General features: G+C 49.3%; 2 protein-coding genes across 4 annotated transcripts in view; one reads left to right on the forward strand and one right to left on the reverse strand.

The window, feature by feature from the left end:
- The window catches only part of RRP7A (ribosomal RNA processing 7 homolog A), a 4,613-nt gene extending 1,289 nt beyond the window's left edge, over window positions 1–3,324 (forward strand). Inside the window, exons 2-5 of the mRNA XM_019543923.1 lie at window positions 191–314; window positions 1,220–1,317; window positions 1,912–2,110; window positions 2,807–3,324. Coding sequence (XP_019399468.1) covers window positions 191–314; window positions 1,220–1,317; window positions 1,912–2,110; window positions 2,807–2,892 — 507 coding nt within the window. The 3' untranslated portion in view covers window positions 2,893–3,324. The remainder of the gene's footprint in view (window positions 1–190; window positions 315–1,219; window positions 1,318–1,911; window positions 2,111–2,806) is intronic.
- A 2,192-nt stretch (window positions 3,325–5,516) lies between these two features.
- On the reverse strand, window positions 5,517–20,056 carry SERHL2 (serine hydrolase-like 2). 3 transcript variants are annotated; one of them, XM_019545224.1, is made up of 13 exons: window positions 19,750–20,056; window positions 18,658–18,723; window positions 17,720–17,869; window positions 17,521–17,634; window positions 15,537–15,578; window positions 13,452–13,471; window positions 13,191–13,265; window positions 12,200–12,312; window positions 11,725–11,804; window positions 11,351–11,385; window positions 10,242–10,318; window positions 6,528–6,621; window positions 5,517–5,777 (listed from the first exon to the last, which is right to left on the reverse strand). In XM_019545224.1, exons 2-13 carry the CDS (start codon window positions 18,695–18,697, stop codon window positions 5,658–5,660), a joined length of 960 nt encoding a protein of 319 aa, XP_019400769.1. In that variant the 5' UTR covers window positions 18,698–18,723; window positions 19,750–20,056; the 3' UTR covers window positions 5,517–5,657. The 3 variants fall into 3 exon arrangements, with proteins under 3 accessions (XP_019400769.1, XP_019400770.1, XP_019400771.1); XM_019545225.1 differs by lacking the exon at window positions 18,658–18,723; XM_019545226.1 differs by lacking the exon at window positions 17,720–17,869.
- Window positions 20,057–21,459: the final 1,403 nt, after the last annotated feature.

Here is a 21,459-nt window from a genome sequence, read left to right on the forward strand (position 1 = left end):
GGGGGGGAGCTCAGGCTGGTGCACCCTGGAGCAGGGGAACAGGATTCTCTGGTGTCCTCCCTTAATGGTCCCTTGCCAGCCTGTTGCTGCCTGGGGCCTTGAGTCTGTGCAGCACCATCTTGCTCTGGGGCCTGCTCCCTTTGCAGGAGCCGACTGGCCCTGACCGGCCTGCGCGTTCCCTCCTCCCTAGGGATTCTGGGTGGCCTATGTTGTGTTCAAGAACCCATCAGGGGTCCAAGCAGCCACCTCCCTCTCCGCACACGAGCCCCTGCTGATATCTTCAGAGAGTTGCCCTGTGAAAACAGGCATCCTCAGTAAGTCATCTACACTATCTCCAAGTCTGCCTCCATCAGCTAGAGGACATAGTGCTGCCCAAGCTCTCTGTCCTCTGCCAAACCCCAGAATGAGCAGGATGTTGCTGGGCTTTGCCTTTCTCCTCTTTTGTTTGGTGCTCCCTGTGTTTCTTGCCCTATTAGGAAGATAGTTCTTGATATGTTCCCCAGCTGGTCAGTACAGGGGGGTGGTCTGTATACAAGGGGAGGTGGAGGTTACATGTGGTGCCATAGTCATCGTAGAGACCCTCTCCCTGGCATCTTTGGAGTCCTCCTGGTTTGGAGGCGCTAACTCTAGCTTGCCCAAGACTGGGAATAAGCGTAACTCCCATTTCTAAGACATGGTGCATCTAGAAACCTCTGCATGGGTTATAGACAGCAGTGCACTATCTGCTTTGGAGCACCTTCTCAGTAGAGTCTCTGTAGAATCAGGTTCATACATGCTTCAGCCCCAAGGCCACAGTCTCCTCCCCACTGCTGGGAGCAGCCTTGCTGTACAGGGTGATGTGACAGACTAATAAGAAGCCTTTCACAAAAAAGCATGTTATATTGTGAGCTGTTAGGGACCTGGGTGGCCCGTTCAGTGAAGTGTGGAGTTGCTTGGCTGTAGGAAAATCCAGCCTAATTCAGGCTGTCAGTCTTGCCATTGGATAGCCATTCATTGGCCTCTGTGAAAAAAGCCAGCAGGTTGCCTAGATCATGCAACAGCTGCCTGCTTTGTGCAAACCACAGTGGCCACATTTGTCATTAGCTGGTTCTGTTGCTGACTCTTTGGCCTGAGGGTTGATGGGTTTGGAGGTGTAGCCCTTCTCTGGTCCTCAGGGTTGTTCTCTCCAGGGCTGCAGGGAAGAGCTATTACTTCCCTCCTCCTTCCTTCCTTGTCTTAGAATGGATTTCCTGCTATGCTGCTTCACTGGTGAATCCAGAGGAGCTGAAGGCTGAAGTGGACACCTTCATGCAGGCCTATGACCAGAAGGTAGCAGAGGTATGGAGGCCTGATGACATACACTAGGCAGGCATCTCTCTGAAAGAGTCTCAGGAGCTGGTGACTTCCTCAGGGATAATCACTACTGTCTGGCCTGTCTGGTGAACAGAACAGAACAATTCATAGAGCCCCCTCTCTCTTCCTCCCCCTGCATGTGTGTGTTGGGGCAGGAAGTCCTGTAAAACATACCATGCTGTCACTCTATCTCAGTGCCTGGCTGGGCAGTAGCTGTGATAGTTGAGCCCTGTGGGTTGAGCCCAGAGACTGGCTTCCTCTGTTTTTAGAACCCCTTCCTGTGACTTATACTCTGACTACCCCATAAACGCACTGATTCTTGGGTGACCCAGTGCCTCTGACCCACTGTCATGCTACTGAGGGTGTAGAGTCTGCATCCTCATTTCCAAAGCCTCCCCAAAATGCCTCTTGTGCCTTGTCACTGGGCAGAGCAGCAGGTGCTAGCATTCATTCTACTGTTGTGTGTGTGCTTGGAGAGGTGGCAGCTGGGAATGGAACCTACCATCTTGTGGTGGGTTCACCCTGAGCTGCTGCTGCTTTCTCCCATTCTCTCCCCACAATCTCTGGTTCCTTGTGCAGGAGGAAGCCAAGGCTGTGGAGGAGGAGGGTGTCCCTGATGAGGAAGGCTGGGTGAAGGTGACACGGAAGGGCCGAAGGCCTGGGCTCCCCCGGACAGAGGCCGCCAACTTACGGGCTCTAGAAAGAGAGAAGCGGAAGAAAGCACGCAAGGAGCTGCTCAACTTCTATGCCTGGCAGCACCGTGAGACCAAGCGGGAGCGTGAGTTGAGCCTCTCCCTGCCCTTCCTCATCTTTTTCTCTCCCCAGCATCCCAGTCCAAACAGCACCTGTCTCAGCTAGCTGCTTATCACCAGTAAGGGAACAGATGAGAGCTGCCAGGCAGCAATCAGCCAGCCCAAGCTGATGCTGTCAGCTCAGCCTATTAGGGTTGGGCCTGGTTGGGGTTTGGTGAGAGGCCCTCAAAGAAACCCAGTGTAGTGTTGGGGTGGTGGCATCCACCTGACACTTCAAGTCAGGGTAGGACCGAAGGCAAGTAGTGTTCTGAGGGGCAGTGGGCTCCTGCTTCAGTGGCAGAGCATAGAGCCCACAGTAGTCTGTAATAGGTGCATGAGCCCCTGTCCACCCACATCTGAGCAGAAGTTCAATCTCTCCTTATTCCCATCTCTGTGGGGAGATACAGTTGGCTTCATGGGCTGTGTGGAGGCAGCTATCTAAAGGTGAGGAGCAGACAGCACTGTGCTGTGACTTGATTCTTCTCCCTCCAGGATCCAGGGCCAGTGGGGTTTGTGCCTGCTCAAGTTTTCCTGGCTGCTTGCACCAGGGCTGAATCTGCTCTCTGGTGTGCAAAGTGCTCTTGAGAGTAGCTGGAGTTGACACTCCTAGAGAAACTGTCTGCTCTCTGTCTCTAGCCTGTTGACCCTAATTCCTTTCCCCCTCCCCTCCTGCTGCTTCTCAGACATCGCCCAGCTGAGGAAGAAGTTTGAGGAGGACAAGCAGAGGATCGCACTGATGCGGGCCCAGCGCAAGTTCCGGCCATATTGAGCCACTCTACGGGCTGCAGCATCTTGGGGTGTTGGCATTGCTGCGAGGAAGTGCAGAGGCATCAGCCCACCCACTTTGCTCCTACCTGGGCCCCACAGGGAAATCCGTAGTGTTTACAAGTGAAAATCTGGAGGATGAATTAGTGGCAGCAGGCTAGTGCCAGCCTCCAGTGCTAGCAGCCCAGTGTGGGTGTGCCCTTAGCCTGATACATGTGTGGGCTCTACCCTCTCCCATGTTAAATTTGATGAGGCCTCTCTGTATCAACCCTCCATGTGTGTCTTGTTGCCCTGGTGACTCATGTTTGCAAAGCAGGTAACAGCTCAGCCAGTGCCCCTAGGCTTACAACAAAGGGGCTGATGATCCTGTTCAGCCAAGGCCATGGAAGTTAATCATGATGAACTGTAAATAAAGTGCTTCTGTGTTTCTTAAGTGCCAAGTGCCTCTTATTTTGTTGTTGTCAGTGGGAGAGCAGCTCCCCACATGCTTGTGGGCAGGGATAATGGCAGTCAGGTGCTGGGGACAGCTACTTTGTTGGCCAAAGATAAACTAGCATCCTTGCCCACCACAGGGGAAGGGGGAGCTGCTTTTTCATTACAAGTTTTGCTTTTTTGAAGGTAGATGAAATAAGGGGTGTAGATGGAAAGGAGAGGGAAGAGGATGGTTGTGAAGTAAAACCCATTTTACCTCGAGCAGTCTCTCCTAGACTATTTCCAGAACCAGGTGCTAATAGCAGGGGGACTATGCCAGCAGGCATCTTATGTGAAAGACTGAAGTACAAGAGTGTACTGCTGTTGCCTTTAAGACCCTGAATCCACCATTGAGGCACAGCAGATGTTCTCAGACCAGCTGCTCAGCTGCTGCCTGAGTTTCTCCTATTCAGAATGTGCAAAGTTGCCCAAGTGCCCAGGCTGCTTTGCTGTGTAGAGCTCCAGCAGGAGCAGAGCCCCCAAGGTGCAATTTTTCCTGTAAAATGGGGAAGCTCCTACTCTACCACTGGGATCTGATTCTGTAGTTGTGTTTGGGCGGGGGCTACTTCAGCTGCCTCACAGATTATCCTCAATGCCCTTGTGCCCCAGGCATTTCCTTGGGTTGGGAGTTCAAGTACCTGCTGTGAGGGGGCCAACCAGGTATTTGAACCCAGGTTTGGTACCTCAGGAGTAGATACGTAGTGGTGAGGTACTTGGTGCCCAATTCCAGGAGTGATTCCATGGCTGAAACCCTGTGTAGATGGAGCAGTTCAGGGACTTCAGCCCCCTTCCTCTACATTTTGCCCTGGCCAGCTAAGTGGCTCCTTGCTCTGCTGGCACCTCACTCCCACTGCATTAGTGAGGGATGCAGGAGATAGCAGGGTTCCTGCGATGTGCTGTCTCCATCTTTGTGCCCTCTGGACCAGGTTAATAATTGGAGAGTGCACAACACAATTCTAATAACAGTGATGTAGATTTTGGGGGCTATGTAAGTAATCCCTGGAAGCACAAAGAGAGCCCTTTCTGCACTGTCACTGACTTCAGCTTCTCTCCCCTCTGCCCCAGGAGCTTCCTGCTCCCACAGGGAAGAACTGTAGCCGCAGGCTGGACAAAGGCACTGGAGCAAAACGCTATGGGCTGAGATTAAAGAGAGCAAGCAGCAATGTGCAGTGAGGGGGAGCCACGCCACTGCAGGGTTAAAGCTCTTCCCAGAAGCTATGCACAGCAGCTGCTGTGACTGGATTTGCTACTGTGCACACCAGAGCTCTCCTGGGATTTATGATCCAGTTGGTTTTTAAGTTCTATAGCAATGTAACTGACCTGAGATTTGATCAGAGAGGCCACCTCTGCTCCAAGCAGCATGTTACCTGACCAACGCCAGAAAGGAAGGGGACTGCAAACACAGAAGGACCACTTACAGCACAATGAAGCCTTACCTAAAGTTGACAGTTCTTTGATCTTGTCCAAGACCAAGCTGGAGTATTAAAGCAGATTCACTCCTACTGTGAAAGACCAAGTTACCTTTGCAACTTTTCCCAGGGTGACTTTATGCTGCCCCAGGCACAACTTGAGCATTATGCTCCTGAGTTAAGGTTTGGTGTCCATACAACCCTACAAGGGGTACCATGTGCCCACAGGTACACTGAGCAGAGCTGTCAGCAAGCCACATTCTCAATCACTCTTGCTTAAGACACTAAAGAAAACAGGTGAGAGGAAGCATCTGAATAGTCTTAATGCTGTTTTCAGGCAGGGGTTGTAGTGCAATCAGCCCTGCCATGTTGGACAAGATCAGAGAACTTGCTGTAAGTCTCTCATCAACTGTAGATAAGGCTTCATCCTGCTTGTGCTGGATGTCCTGCCTGGACCCTCCCAGGCCTTTCCTGAGTATCATATCAGTAAAATGGGGAGAGGGAGGTTGTTCCCTTCTGTCAGAACAGCACAGGGGGTAACAGACACATGTGAACCTTACATCTGGAAGCTGCTTAGCCCACAGCTTGGCTCCTGCTGCAGTGCACTAAATGGAGGCCAGAAGAGAGAACCTTTCCCCTCACCCACTTTGAACAGGAGGACAATTTGCTTGGTTCTTTCCTGGGAGCATCCATCACACCTATTTGCTTAGAGACATTCTTTCTGCGAGCCCAAATAACTGAGATTGGGAAAGAGATGAAAATATAATTTAATGAGCAAAATATCAGGGCATTACCAGGTAAAAGTGCTGTCTCCTCCAGGGACTGGGTCTGGAGCTCCTCATTCTCTTATGTCACTACTGCCATCTCCCCTGGGAGCTCAACCCCGATGCTACAATCTGGCTTTGGAGTCCTTGTCCTTCTCTAAGAAGATACTGATGATCCCAGCCACTTCCTCTGGCTCATTCAGGTGGACAAAGTGATTCCCCGGCACCTCCACCAGCTGGAAACTCTAGAAGGAGAGAATGTGGGAAGATGCAGGCTGAAGAAACATGCTGCCATAAGCAGCCAGCAAGGTAAGTGCTATGGCTGGGATATGTATCATAAAAGATAATTGGGTAAATCCCACGCAGAATAAATTGGTAAATATAATTCAATCTCATGGTGTGAGGCTATGAACTGACTGATAGGTGGCAACCCTTCTCCATTCCTACCCTGCCCCCAAGCTGCTCATCCTGCATCAAACCGCAACATCAGACACTGGTAGATGATTGGAAATGTGGAACTCCTTAACTCTACAGGCAGTTGCTAACTAACTAGCAGGTGGAGAGAGGCCAACCTGCTCCCTCCCTGACTCAGGCGTTGTCACACAGGGAAATTAGTCTGAGAGAAAGCAGGGAGAGAATCCAAGATAATGTAAAGCAGGGGTTAGCAGCTTGCTAGCTGGATCCAGCCTATGGAGCTGGGGGTTTGGGCAGCATTCCAGCAGCTAGGAGTTTCGCTCACACTGTGCCTGGGCGATGGGTAGAAGCAGTAGTGTCAGCAGCAGCTGGGTCCTAGCCCCAACCTACCTTGGACTGGAGCTGGGTCATTCGACCCGCCACTAGGAAATGTCACCAATCACTACTATCAGTATTTTGGAATGGCAACCTGTGTGGAGAACCTTGGAACACATGCATCCCAGAGGGGGCTAGTCCAGCTAAGGACCAGCTTGTGTGTGGACCAGCTCTCTGATAGCGAAGGGCAGGGTGTGCTCTCTCACCTCTCTCAAGTTAGACTTGAATGCAGCCTGCAAGGGTTTTACAAAGTTCATGCTTTTATCTGGATCTTCATAAGAAAAAAGCCCATCCTTGGCCCTAAAAAGCAAGAACAAGGCTCAGTGTCATGCACAGTACACCCTGTCTCATGTCTCTATAGGCCTTACCTGTTTTCCTTTCCAGAAGATGACAGTCAGAGAAAAGGAGATTGATCATATTTCCCCTTGCCCCCACTCAGCTGGGGGTCAGCAATGGTGGTGGGTAGAAGAGAGGGGTCACAGATTCACCGAGTGGAGTGAGGAGCGTAACAGCCATCTCTGCATGAGTTTCATATTAATGCATATTATATAGCATCTATAATATTAATGTATATTACCTAGCAGCCCATGTGTATTCTGAACCCAGGTAAAAGAAGGGATTGATCACTGTGCACAAGTTCAGCAAATCCCTGCCCTTCCCAGGACCTAGTTCTACGAAATTCTAGCTCTTAGGAGAGCTGAGGCCAGCGAGTCTTTGGAAAGGGCCTAAGCCCTAAAAACACACTCCACTTCTGACTGGTTTCACCCATCCAGCTCCTCCATCTCTCCTGGGTGGCTTTATTTTTCCTTTGTGTCTCTATGTGTGTTTTTACATCAGCCATAAAACCAGCCATTGTGTTTTGCCCTGTGGGGCTGTGAAAGCAGTCACTCAGGAAAAGATAAAATTAGAGGAGGTGGGGAAACCACGCAAGTACTTTTTTCTGGTTTCAAATTTACAGGCTGTGGCAGTCCTGGATTTCTGCCACACGGTGGCACATGTGAGACTATAAACCTGCAATCACCCAGGTTTTCAAGATGGCATCTTTAGAAATTGCTATGGCTGATTTCTTCTGAATCCCAAAAAGCCAGGTAAAAACTTAACCCCTGTGCTTCCTTGAGAGAGAAGCTCCCAGGGCTCTGCTTCTGTGATACAAAGGAGACTTAGGAAGCCAGTTCTGCTGCAGACATCTGATTTTCTACCCTCAGTTTTCCCCTCCATTTCAATGTTTATTTCATAGCAATGCCCAGAGCTACAGGTTGTGGCCAGGGTACGTAGGATGCTCCACTGAAAAGATGTAGACGTAGCTGCACCTCTGCATATCTTGTTGTTTAAGATGACAAGCAATGCACAGAGGCAAAATGGGGCAGAGAACTTGCATATTTATATCACTTACTTCTCGTTTGGCCTTACATAGCTCCCAGCAGCCCTGATGCACAGCGGGCACTGGTATCACGGTGGGGGTGGCCTTGAGGGAGGTGTGTAGTAAGGGTTTTACCAAGGAAGTTTCAAGAAAGGTTTTCCAAGCTTGAGTGGAAGGCAGGTGTGGGTGGGCCAAGATATGATCATTGGTGGAGAGAGAATGAGGCCATGTGATTAGGAATTAGAGACACACTTGGTATAATGATGCTGATCTCCTTGCCAGAGAGGACAAGAGCCATCTTCTTCTGAGCCAACTCCCTGCATCTCATCCCCCACTTACACTGTAAATCAGCCCATTTAGGGATCTGCCTGGCTCCTGATGAAACAAATGCCTTAGCTGCTCAAGGAGAAGAGGGTTTTTTCCTTTTCTTTTCTAATCAGCTAAGCAGCTATAAAGGGGCTAAATTAAGTCTCCATTCACAAGCTTCTTTGGCCTAGTATTTAACCATAGCTTGTAAACTGCAGCACCTATGTGGTCTCCTATCCTAGTATCATCCAAGCCCAGAACTGGTTAGCTTCCAAAAATCAGGTGCATGTCAGTCTGACATAGCAGCCTCAAGGGAAGCAGCACCATGCCTTTAATGTGCTATTTGCTGGTCCTTCCATGTCCAAGCCTACCTCCAACAGTATCTCTCAAGGTTTTCCTTCCTCCCCACTCCTCATCTGTAATGACATCATTATAGCAATGAGCCACTGAGGATGCACATATGTGGGGTTTTTATGCAGCCTCAGATGTGGGTATGGCTGAGGTCTATGAAATGCCTGAATAGCCTCTTTTACATGGCTTATTGTTAGTAAAGCTGGGGCCAATGTGATTGTTTGAAACTTACAGATGCAACCTGTGAGTTGTTTCTACAACAGGCCACGGGTAAGAGAAAGTGGTTGAGAAAACATTACCCTTTCACTGCTATTTTAAATGATGGTATTAGTGGAAATACCTGAGCAGGATGTTAGGTACTACTGTAAGGCCCCAGTATAAACCTAGTAAGATATGCCTAGATTTTTAAAGAGCAATCAACAGTAGCTAGAAGATTAGATACCTTCTAAAAATCTGGACTATAGCCCTTAAAGAACTTTTGGTCTAAATAAGCTAGGCAGATATAGGGGGATTGGGAGCATCTCCCCCACCCCACTCCCAAACATCCCTGGTCTGTTTTGACCCCTTTCCCTCCCTCTCATGCACCAGCTGCCTTTTTGCAACACTCTGTAGCCCAACAACAGTTTTTGGCCACTTAAGTAATCTCCTTGAAGTTTTAGAGGTAATGGGGACAGCTGTTCAATTATTTAGCTATGCATTTACCAGACTACCATTGCTTTTTTTCTCTACCCCTCTTCTCTTGCTTTCCTCCACCCCTCCAGGGCTTTGGCTGTTCACTGTGACTTCAAAAACAAGATGAGTGAAGTACAGCTGATAGCTAATTCTCTTCAGGCGTTAGAACACTGGTAACCCAGACTAGAGGAGATCTGTGTTTGCATTTGCTAAGTATTTTTATAATCAGAGAGGTTAGAGACTCCTTATTCAGTTGGTTATGTGAAAGAAAGGTGCTAGCATTGCTGTAAAGCTGTTTTCTAACCTTCATTTCACACACTCCCCCTCCCTGTATCAATAGAAGATGCCTGTTATTCCTGCCCATTCAAGCAGTGCTGGTGTGAATTGGGGGTTGGGTTGGGTAGAGATAAGGAGCAAGTGTGAAATGTACAGGCAACAAAGGGAATTAAATAGAGCATTAATGGGGCTTTCCTTCTCTGTGAGCAAGGTAGCAAGGATTATTAAGTGGGGAGCAATTTAGTGAACCCCTTGGGGACCTGCGCAGGTATATCCAAGAGGTATGAGTTTTAAAAGGCTATTAAAAAGCAGGAGTCTGAGGGGTGAGGGTAGCAACTCCCCCCTTGAACCATGGGGATGGGAGAGGTGAATTTCTGAGCCCAATGGAAGTAGGGAGAAAAAAGCTACTGCCACCCCTGCAATCAAATGTAACTACTAGCAAGGACTGGGTGGTATAGGGATCCCATCTGGTGGATTTCAGAGTAGAATGAAAATTTTGAATGGGAGAGAAGTGGGGTTGTCTCCTGAGAGGAACCTGTGATAGCTACCACATGCTTCAGGTACATTGACTCAGTTCTTGCCTGTTAATTACTAGGAAGCAGCAAGGCAGGGAGAACAAAACTTATCCAGGGCAGGGAGAATAAAACTCAGGAAAGTAGACAAAAGTTTGCTAATCAGGGAGGTGGCCAGGCCTGTGGAAAGGGGACAGCATCACTGTAAGAAGTAGCTTAAGGTTCTGTCAAAAAGGATTGAGTAGGGAACCTACCCTCATTTTTTGTCTACTACACAAGACATGATTGATTCCTGTTTTGTTAAAACCCTTCACACTCCCACCTGTGACTGGAAGAGGCTGTTTATTCATCACTAGTCTCCAGCTCACCTCATGCACAGGGGAGCCCTGGCAGAGGGCAATGGGCAGGACAAAGGGGATTGGTTATGCTTATGTACCACTCACATGATCATTAGGACCTGTGCCTGGATCTTCTTCAGGAAGTTCACACACTGCTCCAGAGTGATGAATTCCCGGTTGTGCTGCAGAGGCAAGGATAGATCAGTCAATACACCTGAGGCAGGGGTGCAGAGGCTGCAGTCTCATGGCCTAGCAGTGTCAGTGGCTTCACTAACACTGAGCATCTGTAAGTTCTGCAGAGGCTCAGATGCAGCCTGGGATGCAAATCTGAGATGTGACAGACATGCAATCTTTTGCCAGGGTGAGAAGGTGTGTGGATCAATGAAACAGATGTCATTCTTAATCCAGACTTGCCACTTTGTCAACATGTGCACTAGGCCAATGGCTGTAACAGTGTGGACAGAGGATGCTCCCAAGATGTAATGTATCACACTGCTTAGGCTATGAATGGGCTCAAACAGTCTGAAAAGTTACCAAATCCTAGTAGCCAGCATGGTTTTTAGCACTGAACTTTTCACAACCATTTCCTGCAGTCCAAGGGCTGACTGGGGCCTTATCTACAGCTTCCCACTTCTACTGGCAGAACTCCTGAAAGCAAACCACAGTTTCATCTGCCAAGCTGCTTCAGAGGATGGGGACACCCAAGCACTTCTAGGTGCTCTGCACAGATCCACTGCAGCAGCTGTGCAGCCAGAGACCAGTGTGCACCCCAGAAAGGCAATGGCTGCTGAAGGCATGGCAGTAGCCTGCAAGAGTGTCTTCACAGGCCTGCTGCAGAGGCAGCAGAAGCTTTACTCTTCCTGGCAGGGGCAGAATAACTCTTGACAGCAGAAGACAGCATTGCCCCACAGAGGGGGGTTGAGTGTAAACAACCTCAAAGAGGACTTGTTCAGAGTGATCAGAGAGGTCTAACTTGGCTTTTGTTGGGAAATCCCATTAAATGCAGTGGTTCCACAGGTGTGCAGTAAATTAAAACTATTCAAATACCAAAGTCCCCCAAAGGAAGCTCCATCACTTCTAAATGATGAAACATAAGCAAGATGTGACCTATTACAGGACGGGCCTTCTCCAGCTCTTGCTTCTCTGTGAGCCAATGGCTTAGCCAAATTCCAGGGCAGAAAGACATGTGGACTAGGACAGAAAGCTGTGCTTACCTTAAGGATTCTCATGTCTCTGTTGTACACCAGGCCTGGAAAGGAAGAAGGGAAGTTTTTTATCCCTGACAGTGGGAGATACACCAGGAGTTCTAGCTTCCTTTCTGATTTTTGAGTCTTTTTTTTGAGAACTATTTCTTAGGACAGGAGGTCAGGGTATATTTGGGGTTTCTTGGCATGTTAAAGCACCATGCTCTGACAGGAAAGGTGGGCTGGGACCTCAGCTGATGGGAACTCTGCTTCCAGGCTCTGAAACTCCAACTGCGGGGGTTTGGGCCCAGGGTGCGCCTCTGCCTGGGTCTAGGACAGTGAGCAGTTACCACTCTCTTAACTCAGAAGCTGACATTACACAGCAGCCCATGGAGGCATCTTACCATCTGGCATCTCTGTAGCTCCCCGCTGCAGCAAGATCTTTCCACTCTCCTCTGTCAGGTAGGGGTTCGCTTCCAATAACCTGGGAAAAGACATAGCAAAAAAATGGGAGGAGCTCGTGCTGCTGAATGGACAGCATGGAAGAGGCACCACAAAGGGATGGTGACAGAAAGGAGAGAGGGTGGAGATGAAAACCATCCTATTCCAGTGACAGCAGCCTCAGCTCTTGTGTGCTAGCCAGCCTATGCTAAGCCTCAAAAGGGGATGAGGCTGGGGAGGGAGAAGTACCAGCCCTTATTCAGATTTTGGAAGAAGAGGAGAAGGAATTGTGAGTTGTGGAAGGGGCAAGCCTAAGGAGACATAACTTCACCTCACAGTTTTGGCCGCTCCACTTCTACCTGGGAGGATTCCAACAACTCCTCGATGGCAGGAGCGTAGCACCATCCTGTGCAGAAACAGGGAAGATGGAAAACATACCTCTTCAGTGCTGCTTGGGGACTGCGCGTCTTATGGGGCTGGTGCTCGTTCTGCTCCAGGCTCAGGAGGCTCTCAACCACCTTCCGCTTAGATTCCAGCCATGCATCATGATCCTAAAATGCAGAGACGCAGGTGACAGTGATTTCACACACTTCCACAGTACCCTTCTCCCTGGAGGATCCCAAAGCCCCATAACATCTGTTGACCTCACCCTTGAAAAGCAGCTATTTCTCAGCAGGGACAAATAGGAGTAAGAGAGGGACTGTCAGGGGAGGAAAAAAAATTGTAGGAGGCCATTATTCATAGAAAAAAGTAGTACTAAATCTTTGGCTTCTCACCCTGGTACATCTCAAGGGGAGTTCAGCTCTTAGATTCATAGATTGTTAGGGGCTGGAAGGGACCTTGCAGATCATTGGGTCCAGCCCCCCCGCTCTGCGCAGGAAGACAACTGGTGACCCCAGTGAGGTGACTGTCCAGTCTCCTCTTGAAAACCTCCAGGGTACGTGACTGCTCCACCTCTGGAGGGAGTTTATTCCATAGCCCAGACACCCCGACTGTGAAGGAGTTTTTCCTAGTATTAAGTCTGAAACAGCCTTCCAGGAGTTTGTATCCATTGGTCCTGGTCTTCCCAAGATGTGTCCTACTAAACAATTGTTCACCAGGCTCCTGACGCACTCCTCCGATATAGCAGTAAGCCATTATCAAGTCCCCTCTCAACCTTCTCTTTAGGCTAAAGAGGCCCAGGTCCCTCAGCCTTTCCTCGTATGGCTTGCCTTGCAAGTCCCTGATCATACAAGTGGCTTTTCTCTGGACCCTCTCAAGCTTTTCCACGTCCTTGTTAAAGTGCGGTGCCCAGAACTGGACGCAGTACGAAATGGACTCAGGGGAAGGGTGCTAAGAAATGTGTTCCTCCAGAGATAGAGCTAAGGGAACCTTGTTGCCTGTCTCTGGTTATTATGCCTGCTAGGGGCAGAGGAGGAGCGAATCTAACCTGAGGAGCTGGAAAGAAACCACAAGATTCCAGGAGGATCAGCTTGTCCACCATCTCCGGGAAAATGCAGGAGAACTGGGAAGAGGCAAAAACATTATGAAAATTGTGTGTTGGACAAGAAATCCACTTATATTGCCCCCAAATGTATTTGTCTCATACAGAGTATCGCTGTATTTCCCCCCAGCCTCAGAGTTATCACCCACCCAGCTCAGGAGACTGTCTGGCTAGGTGAACTCCATCAAAAAGGGTTTCTATACTCACCATTCCTGCAACTGTCCCACCTGTGAGAGAGAGAAGGCCACCTGGTTTATACACAATAAACCCAGTGCAGAGGCATCATCATCCCTTCCCCAGAGTGGAAGCTACCTCAGAAGCTAGCTGGAGTGTTACTGAGATGGCCTAGAAGTCCAGGTCAACCATCTTCTACAAGGAAGCAAACGTCTCAGTCTGAGGTTTGGGTCCTAACCACAAGGACAGCAAATCTCTTAACAGAGGGTGATAGAGGGAAGAGTCCAGTGGTACCATCTGCCTATGTGATAGTCCCCTTCAGACTCCACACCCAGTCTCCCTCAGCAAGGACCATGAGCCCACTGGGACCTGCTGTCTAAAGCAGTGCAGTGTTTGGATACTGCATGGATATGGTCAGAAGATGAAGCAGCCTTGGGGGAATCAAAGCCAACAGGGAAAGGAACAAATTCCATTTTTAATTATGTTCCATGGCCCAAGGTTGAAATTTAGGAGCCCTGGAGCCGCTGGTTCTGCAGCAGAGGTCTGGCTGATGGCAGTGGGAGACTTGCATGAGACCCAAGGTGCTTTACTTGGTAACAAATATTGAGCACACCAGAAAGCTCTGTTAAAGTATATTCATGATCACTGCTGAATGGGAAAATATGCCCACCTTTAGGGTGCCACTCTCTGCTCTGCACTGCTTTCCCTTACCCGCTCTGCTTTCTCCCTCCTGTCTGTGCCTTGGTATCATGTTCTCCTTCTTCCTTCACAGTGAAATTGAGAAGGCAAGAAAAGAATGGAGGGAGGAGGGGGGGAGCTATTTCTTCCCAACAGCATTTCCCCACTGGATTTCAGTTATGCCTTGGCCATGTCTACACCTACCTGCCTGCGCTATGAACATGGGCCGGCAGTGTGGGGACGTGGCCAGGAAGGCCAACCATACCTTGTCATGCATCCATAGATGCGTCTCAGGCAGGTCCAGGGAGGTGATCCTCCCTCTACACAGGACTGGTCAGGCCGCAGTTGGAGCACTGCCTCCAGTTCTGGGCACCGCACTTCAGGAGGGACGTGGACAACATGGAGAGGGTCCAGAGGAGGGCCACTCGCATGATCAGGGGGCAGCAGGGCAGGCCCTATGAGGAGAGGCTACGGGACCTGAACCTGTTCAGCCTCCACAAGAGAAGACTGAGGGGGGATCTAGTGGCCTGTTACAAACTAGTCAGAGGGAACCAGCAGGCATTGGGGGAGTCCCTGTTCCCCCGAACGCTACCAGGAGTGACTAGAAATAACGGTCACAAGCTAGCAGAGGGTAGATTCAGACTAGATATCAGGAGGTGCTACTTCACTGTCAGGGCAGCTAGGATCTGGAACCAACTTCCAAGCAAAGTGGTGCAGGCTCCTACCTTGGGGGTCTTTAAAAGGAAGCTGGATGAACACCTTGCTGGGGTCATTTGACCCCAGTACTTTTTCCTGCCATAGCAGGGGGTCCGACTTGATGATCTGCTCAGGTCCCTTCTGACCCTACCAACTATGAAACTATGGGTGCTGGCAGCAGATAGCAGCAGCTACCTCTGCTGGGCTGCCAGCACACATGCACATCCATCTGCTCCTTGAGGCTCTGCTTAGCAGTTCCATGGCCAGAGCACAAAGCACACACTGGGATAGCATCAGATGATGAGGGGCTCACACCTGGTAGCTGGCAGAAGGCACCAGTGTCCAGTAACTTTCTGCTGCCTGCCGGGTAGTGACAGAAGCCTTGATCTACTCTGCCAAGTGCAATACTTCACTCACTCCAGGTGTTGCAGAAGAGGTTAGGCTCCCAGTTTCCCATCCTCTCTGAGTAAACCATCGGCAATTAATGAGTGAATGACACCCGCTTGCACTGGAGCTGCTTTTCTTGTACTGAAGAAGCCTAAGAAACTGTTAAATGAAAGCTTAGATCTTGTATAATTCAAATATGCCTGGTGGGCCATATAATTACATCACATGCCTGGGTGCTTCACACTGACAGCGTAAACTTGATCTTAGCCCACAAGAGGCCAACACAAAGGGCTGGAGCCAGTTACTCATTATTGTTTGTTGGAGTCAGAAAGCCACAGGGACAAAAGATACACTTACCCATACTGTGACCCATTAGAGTAAATCGACTCCACTGCAAGGCTAGAAGGCAAGAGATAAAAAGCAGGTGGTTCTGTGTTAGATACAGCAGCTGCCTCCACCTTCTCACATGCACACAGAGGCTTTACACCCAGCTTCTGCTTCCTGATCAGGGGATGGGATAAATAGGCCAGTTTCCTCCAGCCTCTGCTTCACTGTGAATGCCTGTCAGCAGGTGCCAGTGCTGTACGGCTCCTTCTGGCACTTGGACTCACCGTGCCTGAAAAGCATCCAGCCATTCCTATTCAGGGCAGGTGTTAAGGGCCATCAATCAAGCAAAGCAGCTTGTCTAGGTACTGCCCCGTGGGGCAGAAGAAGTGCAGACTGCTCTGCTGCAGAATATTCACAGGGGCCAGGACAGACCAGCACGGCGTAGCCACAGGGAAGGGTTTTTATTGCTCTAATTGAAAACATGCTGCATAATTCAGCAGCGGGTCAGGCTCCTCCATTACATGATACATTTTTATAACAATCCTTGAGGTTTGGGAAAAGCAGCCTGGACATTTACAGCCTCATCTGTGCTACTCCTATAGAACATGTGCTGGCAGCCTCAATTCTAGGCAGCGGCACATCAAAGGAAAGCCTTACACACTGGCAGAGGGGGTCACAAGTAAAGTTTGTACCTGGGGTCAAACTGGTGGACACTCTTGCCCCTCACTGCTGCAGTAACCAAGTGACATGACTTACCACTCACCCAGGCACTCTCGCCTTTGTTTATGGCTGGACTTACTGTGGTACCTACATGTAGCACCAATGGGAAAGGGAAGATAGGCAGGAGCTAGAGACCCTCACAGGATGTACCCATGTACCAGCAGCTTTTAGGGTGGTTTGTTCCTCATACAATCCCAAGTGTTTTGCTCCTGAGCAAGTCAGTAACAGGGCTATTTGGTCAGGTAGTGCTTGCATAGTGAGGTTTTTGGTGTCCGGTGGGCTGCAGCCCTGGGAAAGGGCTTCCTTTTATGCCTGGGTTTCAGTTCAGGAGAGAAGTGGATCCTGCTACTGCCAGCATCCAGCTCATATTGGAATCTGTAATGGGTTTAGGAAATCCCCATCCAAAGTTGCTTTGGAAGACAGCAGTGCAGCTCTGGTATGTGGGGTTTAGAGGCTGTGAAGCCTGCCTTGTATAGTCCTAACAAGCAGAGCCAGACAAGGGTGTCAGTCAAGAGAGTGAGCAGGGGAAAAGGGACTGAAGAGATAAGATTTCCTTGTTGGGAGGGATGCTACAGAGTTTTCAGGGAGAAGAGCTCCCCTGAAAGAGGCTGCCAGTTTCCTCCAGGTTGTGAGGACCGCAGAAGTGTCAGGTGAGGAGACTGGAGCTGTGAACAGATGCTAGAATCCCAGGATGGGGACCGAAGTTAAAAGTTTCTAGAAAAACTAAGGTAGGAAGTGATAAAGAGTGTCATGAAAAGTTGTGAGAGAAGTATGACTTACTGGTCTATCTCCACAGCTGCTGGAGGTCCTGAACCAGGACCTAGAGGGTTCCAGGCCTATTCTGCTCCACTATCTCAACCTCCCATACAGTGCCAGAGGTGTCCCAATGCTGCCAGCAGTGAGTGGAGTAATGGCTTGCATCCTGAGGAAGTGAGGGACTCTTACATAGTCCCAGGGGCCGATATAAGTCTGAATGGGGCTGGAGAGAAGGGGTCAAAGGGAAGCCAGGAAGGAACAAAAGGGACATGTCTAGACATTAAGTTACTTCAGAACAGCATTGTCAGGCATAGCATGTCCAGGCACCCTATCTCTGGGACCAGAAGCACCTTAGTGCAGTGCTAGGGACAGATGAATGAGCTCTGTCTTTTAGCAAAGTGTCCATGCTGTTTCTGGTCTGGGAGGCAACATGCGCAGAGCAGCATGACATATATCAATCTGGAGGATTGATACATAATACATTCAAAGACAGATGCACTCAAAACCCTCTGCCCTCAGGTTCTTCTCACCTACTCACCTGCCACCACCCTGCGGACCTCGCTTACATAGTCCACAAAGTGGTAGGGAAAGCCAGCAGGTCGGTGGGATGACAGGCCATGACCCCCCAAATCCATGGCCATGTAACAGTAATCTGAAAGGCGGACAACAGTAAATCATGTGGCAACGCCCCCATGATGTGATGTGCCAGATCCCCTGACCCATCCTATCTGACCCACCTTTTGGAAGTAACGGGATGAGTCTGTTGAAGGTATTGGCATTGTCCAGCCAACCATGCAAGCAGAGCATAGGATGGCCTTTTGGGGATCCCCAAGCTTTGGCTGCAATGTGGCCCCAGGGAACAGGGAACTTCAGCTCTGAGAACATACCTGAAATAAACCACCATCATATTTATGTCCCCTGGGGCCTGCTGCCTGGTTCACATGCTGTGAAAGTTTGTTAGATGCACACACTACACTGCAGAAAGCTAAATGAGAACTTTGGAATCCTGCGGGCTCCGCGCTGCGCTCTGTTAATAATTGTTTGCAGCCTCTAACTTTTGGTTGTGATACTGCTAGCCAACAGTCCTGCTGTTCTTCACTTTTCTTCACCCCCCCTTCCCAGGACATTGATACCTTTCACCCAAGTCCTTCTTTTTCCCTCCCTTATGCCAGTTTTACCAGCTGTTTTGGCAGAAGTGAGTTCAATTAGGAGTGATTTCTCTTTTAATCACAGAGATCATTTGCCAGGATACGCGCACGGTGCGTGTGCGTGTGTGTGTGTGTTGGGACTCTCCCTCTTGCTTTAGTACCTGGAGACTCTCTAGGGCAGAATGATCTAAGCTAGAAAATCTCAGGCACTTCATTTTCCCTAGGGTGGGGCAGAGTGTTGCCTGGCATTGTTCATATCCCCTTCATTTACACATCTGAACTCAATACTCTGATTTCCAGACCCACCCTCCCCTCTGAGGACTACCCCTTCCTGGACATGCTAATGCTGTTCTTCATTTCACTGGCAGGAAAAGTCAGGCTTTCACTGTTAAGCAACATGAGAATTTTTTCTCCTTCCTCCACAGCACCTGCTAACCCAGTTGGCCACAATCAGAAAAGATGGAGTAAAGATCAAGCCTGGGCCTTAGAAATGAGCTCCCTTAAGTTAGCAGCACAGAGACCTTTACCTGTCACAGGCAGAGACAACCATTTCATCAGGGAAGACATGAATTTCTCTCTCTATTTCCTGGTGCCTTGAAAGAAAAGTAGAACAGTGTCTACTACATACACTGAGCAATGGGAGAAGGGAGTGGGTGGAGAGAGGAGGTGATTTTTTTTTTCTTTCAGGACTGTTGCCCTGTAACCTGATGTCAGATTTCTGCTGTCTGCCCCATCTCTCTCACTGACTCTTGTCAGCTCTGCTATGGTGGTGCTTATTATTAGCAATGGTTTTGCACTCATCATCCATCAAGGTCCCTCTGCTATAGAACCCTGCCCTATGGCAAACCTGTCATCACACCACTGGGCATGTGTTAGTACACGTAGCAGCACTTACATAGCGTCGCACAGAACTGAGTCTTGTTGAATTTGAGCAGCTCTATCAAATTGGATGTGACACTGGCCAGGTTACACTAGAAACTGTTCCTGATAAAACGGGTGGGCCTGTGCTTTGTTGATTTTAATGGTACTTCTATATTGGCAAACACCCTGATGTAGACAGGGTTATGCATTGTTGTCGGTAGAGCTCACTGCAGGAAACTCCTATAAGCTGTTTAAAAATCACTCTTTTTGCCAGTAAATGCTGTATGCATGCTGGGATGGTTTACTGAGAAAAAGTGGAAAATGATTTCTGTTATAGACTGTTCAAGTCACTCCCACCTGGCTGCACAAAGGCTCTCTGATAGGAATGTCAGTCTGATTCCTGGCAGTACAGCTAATTGATAACAAACCCAGAATCACAAATAACTGGCCCTAGGTTTCCAGCATCTTCAGAGACCAGGAACTGAAAGGGCCATGGAGGGTGAACTCACTCCTTCCCTTTCAAGTGGCCAAGTTCATTAACCCAATTCTGTTAAACTTAAGCAATTGCTCTAGCAGGTACTTAGCTTGCATTGTCACTGCTTCTTTCCCAGACCTGAGGAAGAGCACTTGAAACCCAGATGCTCATCTCTCTCTCCTAACTGCACAAATTGGTCCCATAAAAGATACTGCCCTCCCTCACAAATCTTGCTTCTCCCCTATCCCTGGACCTTCCCAGCTACAGCACCACTAGCACTGACCTTGGCTGTAGTCCCTTGATAGCTGGCCCAGAAGCTCTGCGGTTCTGCTGGCTGCCCTTGTCTTAGGGGCTTTGCTATGGCACTTGTCCCAGCACTTGCCTGACTCACTCACTGAATAGGACAGATTTCTAAAATGAAGAAACCAGTTATAGGAGCCACACCTAGGAGGGAGAAAAGCAGCTGGGTGTGCAGAAGAGCTGCTCAGCCCCCTCCCTGCCAGCAGGCAACCAGCTGCCCTTCTTGAGCCAGCTCAAAGCAGAGCAACAGGGCAGGATCAGGATGAAAAACAAAATCAAAAGCCACTTCCTGGCTGCAGCGGAACAGCAGGGAAGGTCCTCCCCCTTTGCATGCAGTTCTTAAAGGGATCCACACTGCTAAATCTCTCTGTCCTACTCTCCACAGCCTCTGTGTTAGTGAACCAATATGACAGCAGTGGTGACAGCAACAGTATCCCATGTGTTACGCGGAATGGTACCCCCCCAATCTATGCACTGCACTGAGGGTTTGACTGTTCTGCTCAACACAGAAAGGCAGATCCCTGCTGCTTAGGGAAACAGCTGCTTGTCCAACAAGCGCTGCACAGGTCTAGGGCAGAAGAATGCCATAGCCCTGTGCAGACTTCAGACAACCAAAGGCAAGGGATCCTATCGCTGGTGTCCTGGTTGCGTGCCTAAGTGAACACAGGGAATGAATGAGTATGAAGGATTGGAATCTCAGCTTGCTTGGCAGTCCAAAAGGCAGCACCGCTGCGTATATAATGTCTTATCTTCTGATTGTAAACTCTTAGAAGGAGGGTTCTTCCCCCACCCCTCCCTCCTTTTAAGGGTCAGCAATAACTTTTTGTGACTCAGCAATTGCAGCCAAGGGTGCCAGCAGTGGCTCCTAGTGGGCACAGGTTGGAGCTGCAGCCTCAGCTCTGAGAAATTCTTGCACTTGACTGCAGGAGGCCTGTGAGCTCCAGCACTAAAGTGATGAAAAACAGGCATGAGGAATTCAGGACACACAGGCAGTCCTATGGTTTCATATAACATCACTTCCTTGCTCAGTTCTGCTGGCTGCGTGGCAAGCTGGACCTCACTTGTGGCTATGTTCCTGGTTTCAGCAGTACAGTGGTAGAAACTGTGTGGCAACTGAGCTGGCAGGTTAAATCACTAAACACACTTGCAGCTTGACAAACCCCTGTGTGCCATTCTGCCTGCCCACTTCTCTCTAGGGTGCCCTGCAATGTCCTGCTGCCTTTCCCCAGCAGGACTTTTGTGTGCCCACACACCTTATGACCTTCAGTCCCTCTATATCAGGAATACCCCTCCTCCATGCCTTGGAAACACTATGTGTTGGTTGTACTGTAGCTGGGTTAGTCTAAGGACTTAGGCAAACAAGGTTCTTTGGGTAAACCCGATACCTTTTATTAAACCAACTAAAATAGTTAGAAAAAGAGCTTGGAAACAAGAATTTTTCCAACTATTTTAGTTGGTCTAATAAGATATTGGATTTACCCAAAAATCCTGTCTGTCTTGGAAACACTATGTGATTCTATGCCCTAAACGCCTTTCCCCAACCTTTTACCCCATTTCTTTCTGCTGGGGAGATAAGCCATTCCCATTTCAAAAGGCTGAGAGGACAGGCAGTGCTGAGATGGGGATTGCTGTTAGGCAGGAGGGGGTTAATTTCTGCCATCTTTGATTTATAAAAGATGTCCTTAACCTTCTT

The sequence above is a fragment of the Crocodylus porosus genome, unplaced genomic scaffold (genome assembly GCF_001723895.1).
Source record: "Crocodylus porosus isolate Cpor-Errol unplaced genomic scaffold, CroPor_comp1, whole genome shotgun sequence".
In the NCBI taxonomy this organism is placed as follows: Eukaryota; Metazoa; Chordata; order Crocodylia; family Crocodylidae; genus Crocodylus; species Crocodylus porosus.

Excerpts from the sequence above, each read along its gene's own strand:
- SERHL2 (XM_019545224.1), bottom strand. The coding sequence starts at position 18,697 with ATGTCTTCCCTGATGAAATGGTTGTCTCTGCCTGTGACAG. Across the intron at positions 15,579-17,520 it reads GGTCCGCAGGGTGGTGGCAG|CCTTGCAGTGGAGTCGATTT; the intron begins GTGAGTAGGTGA and ends CTTGCCTTCTAG. Across the intron at positions 13,472-15,536 it reads TCTAATGGGTCACAGTATGG|GTGGGACAGTTGCAGGAATG; the intron begins GTAAGTGTATCT and ends TCTCTCTCACAG.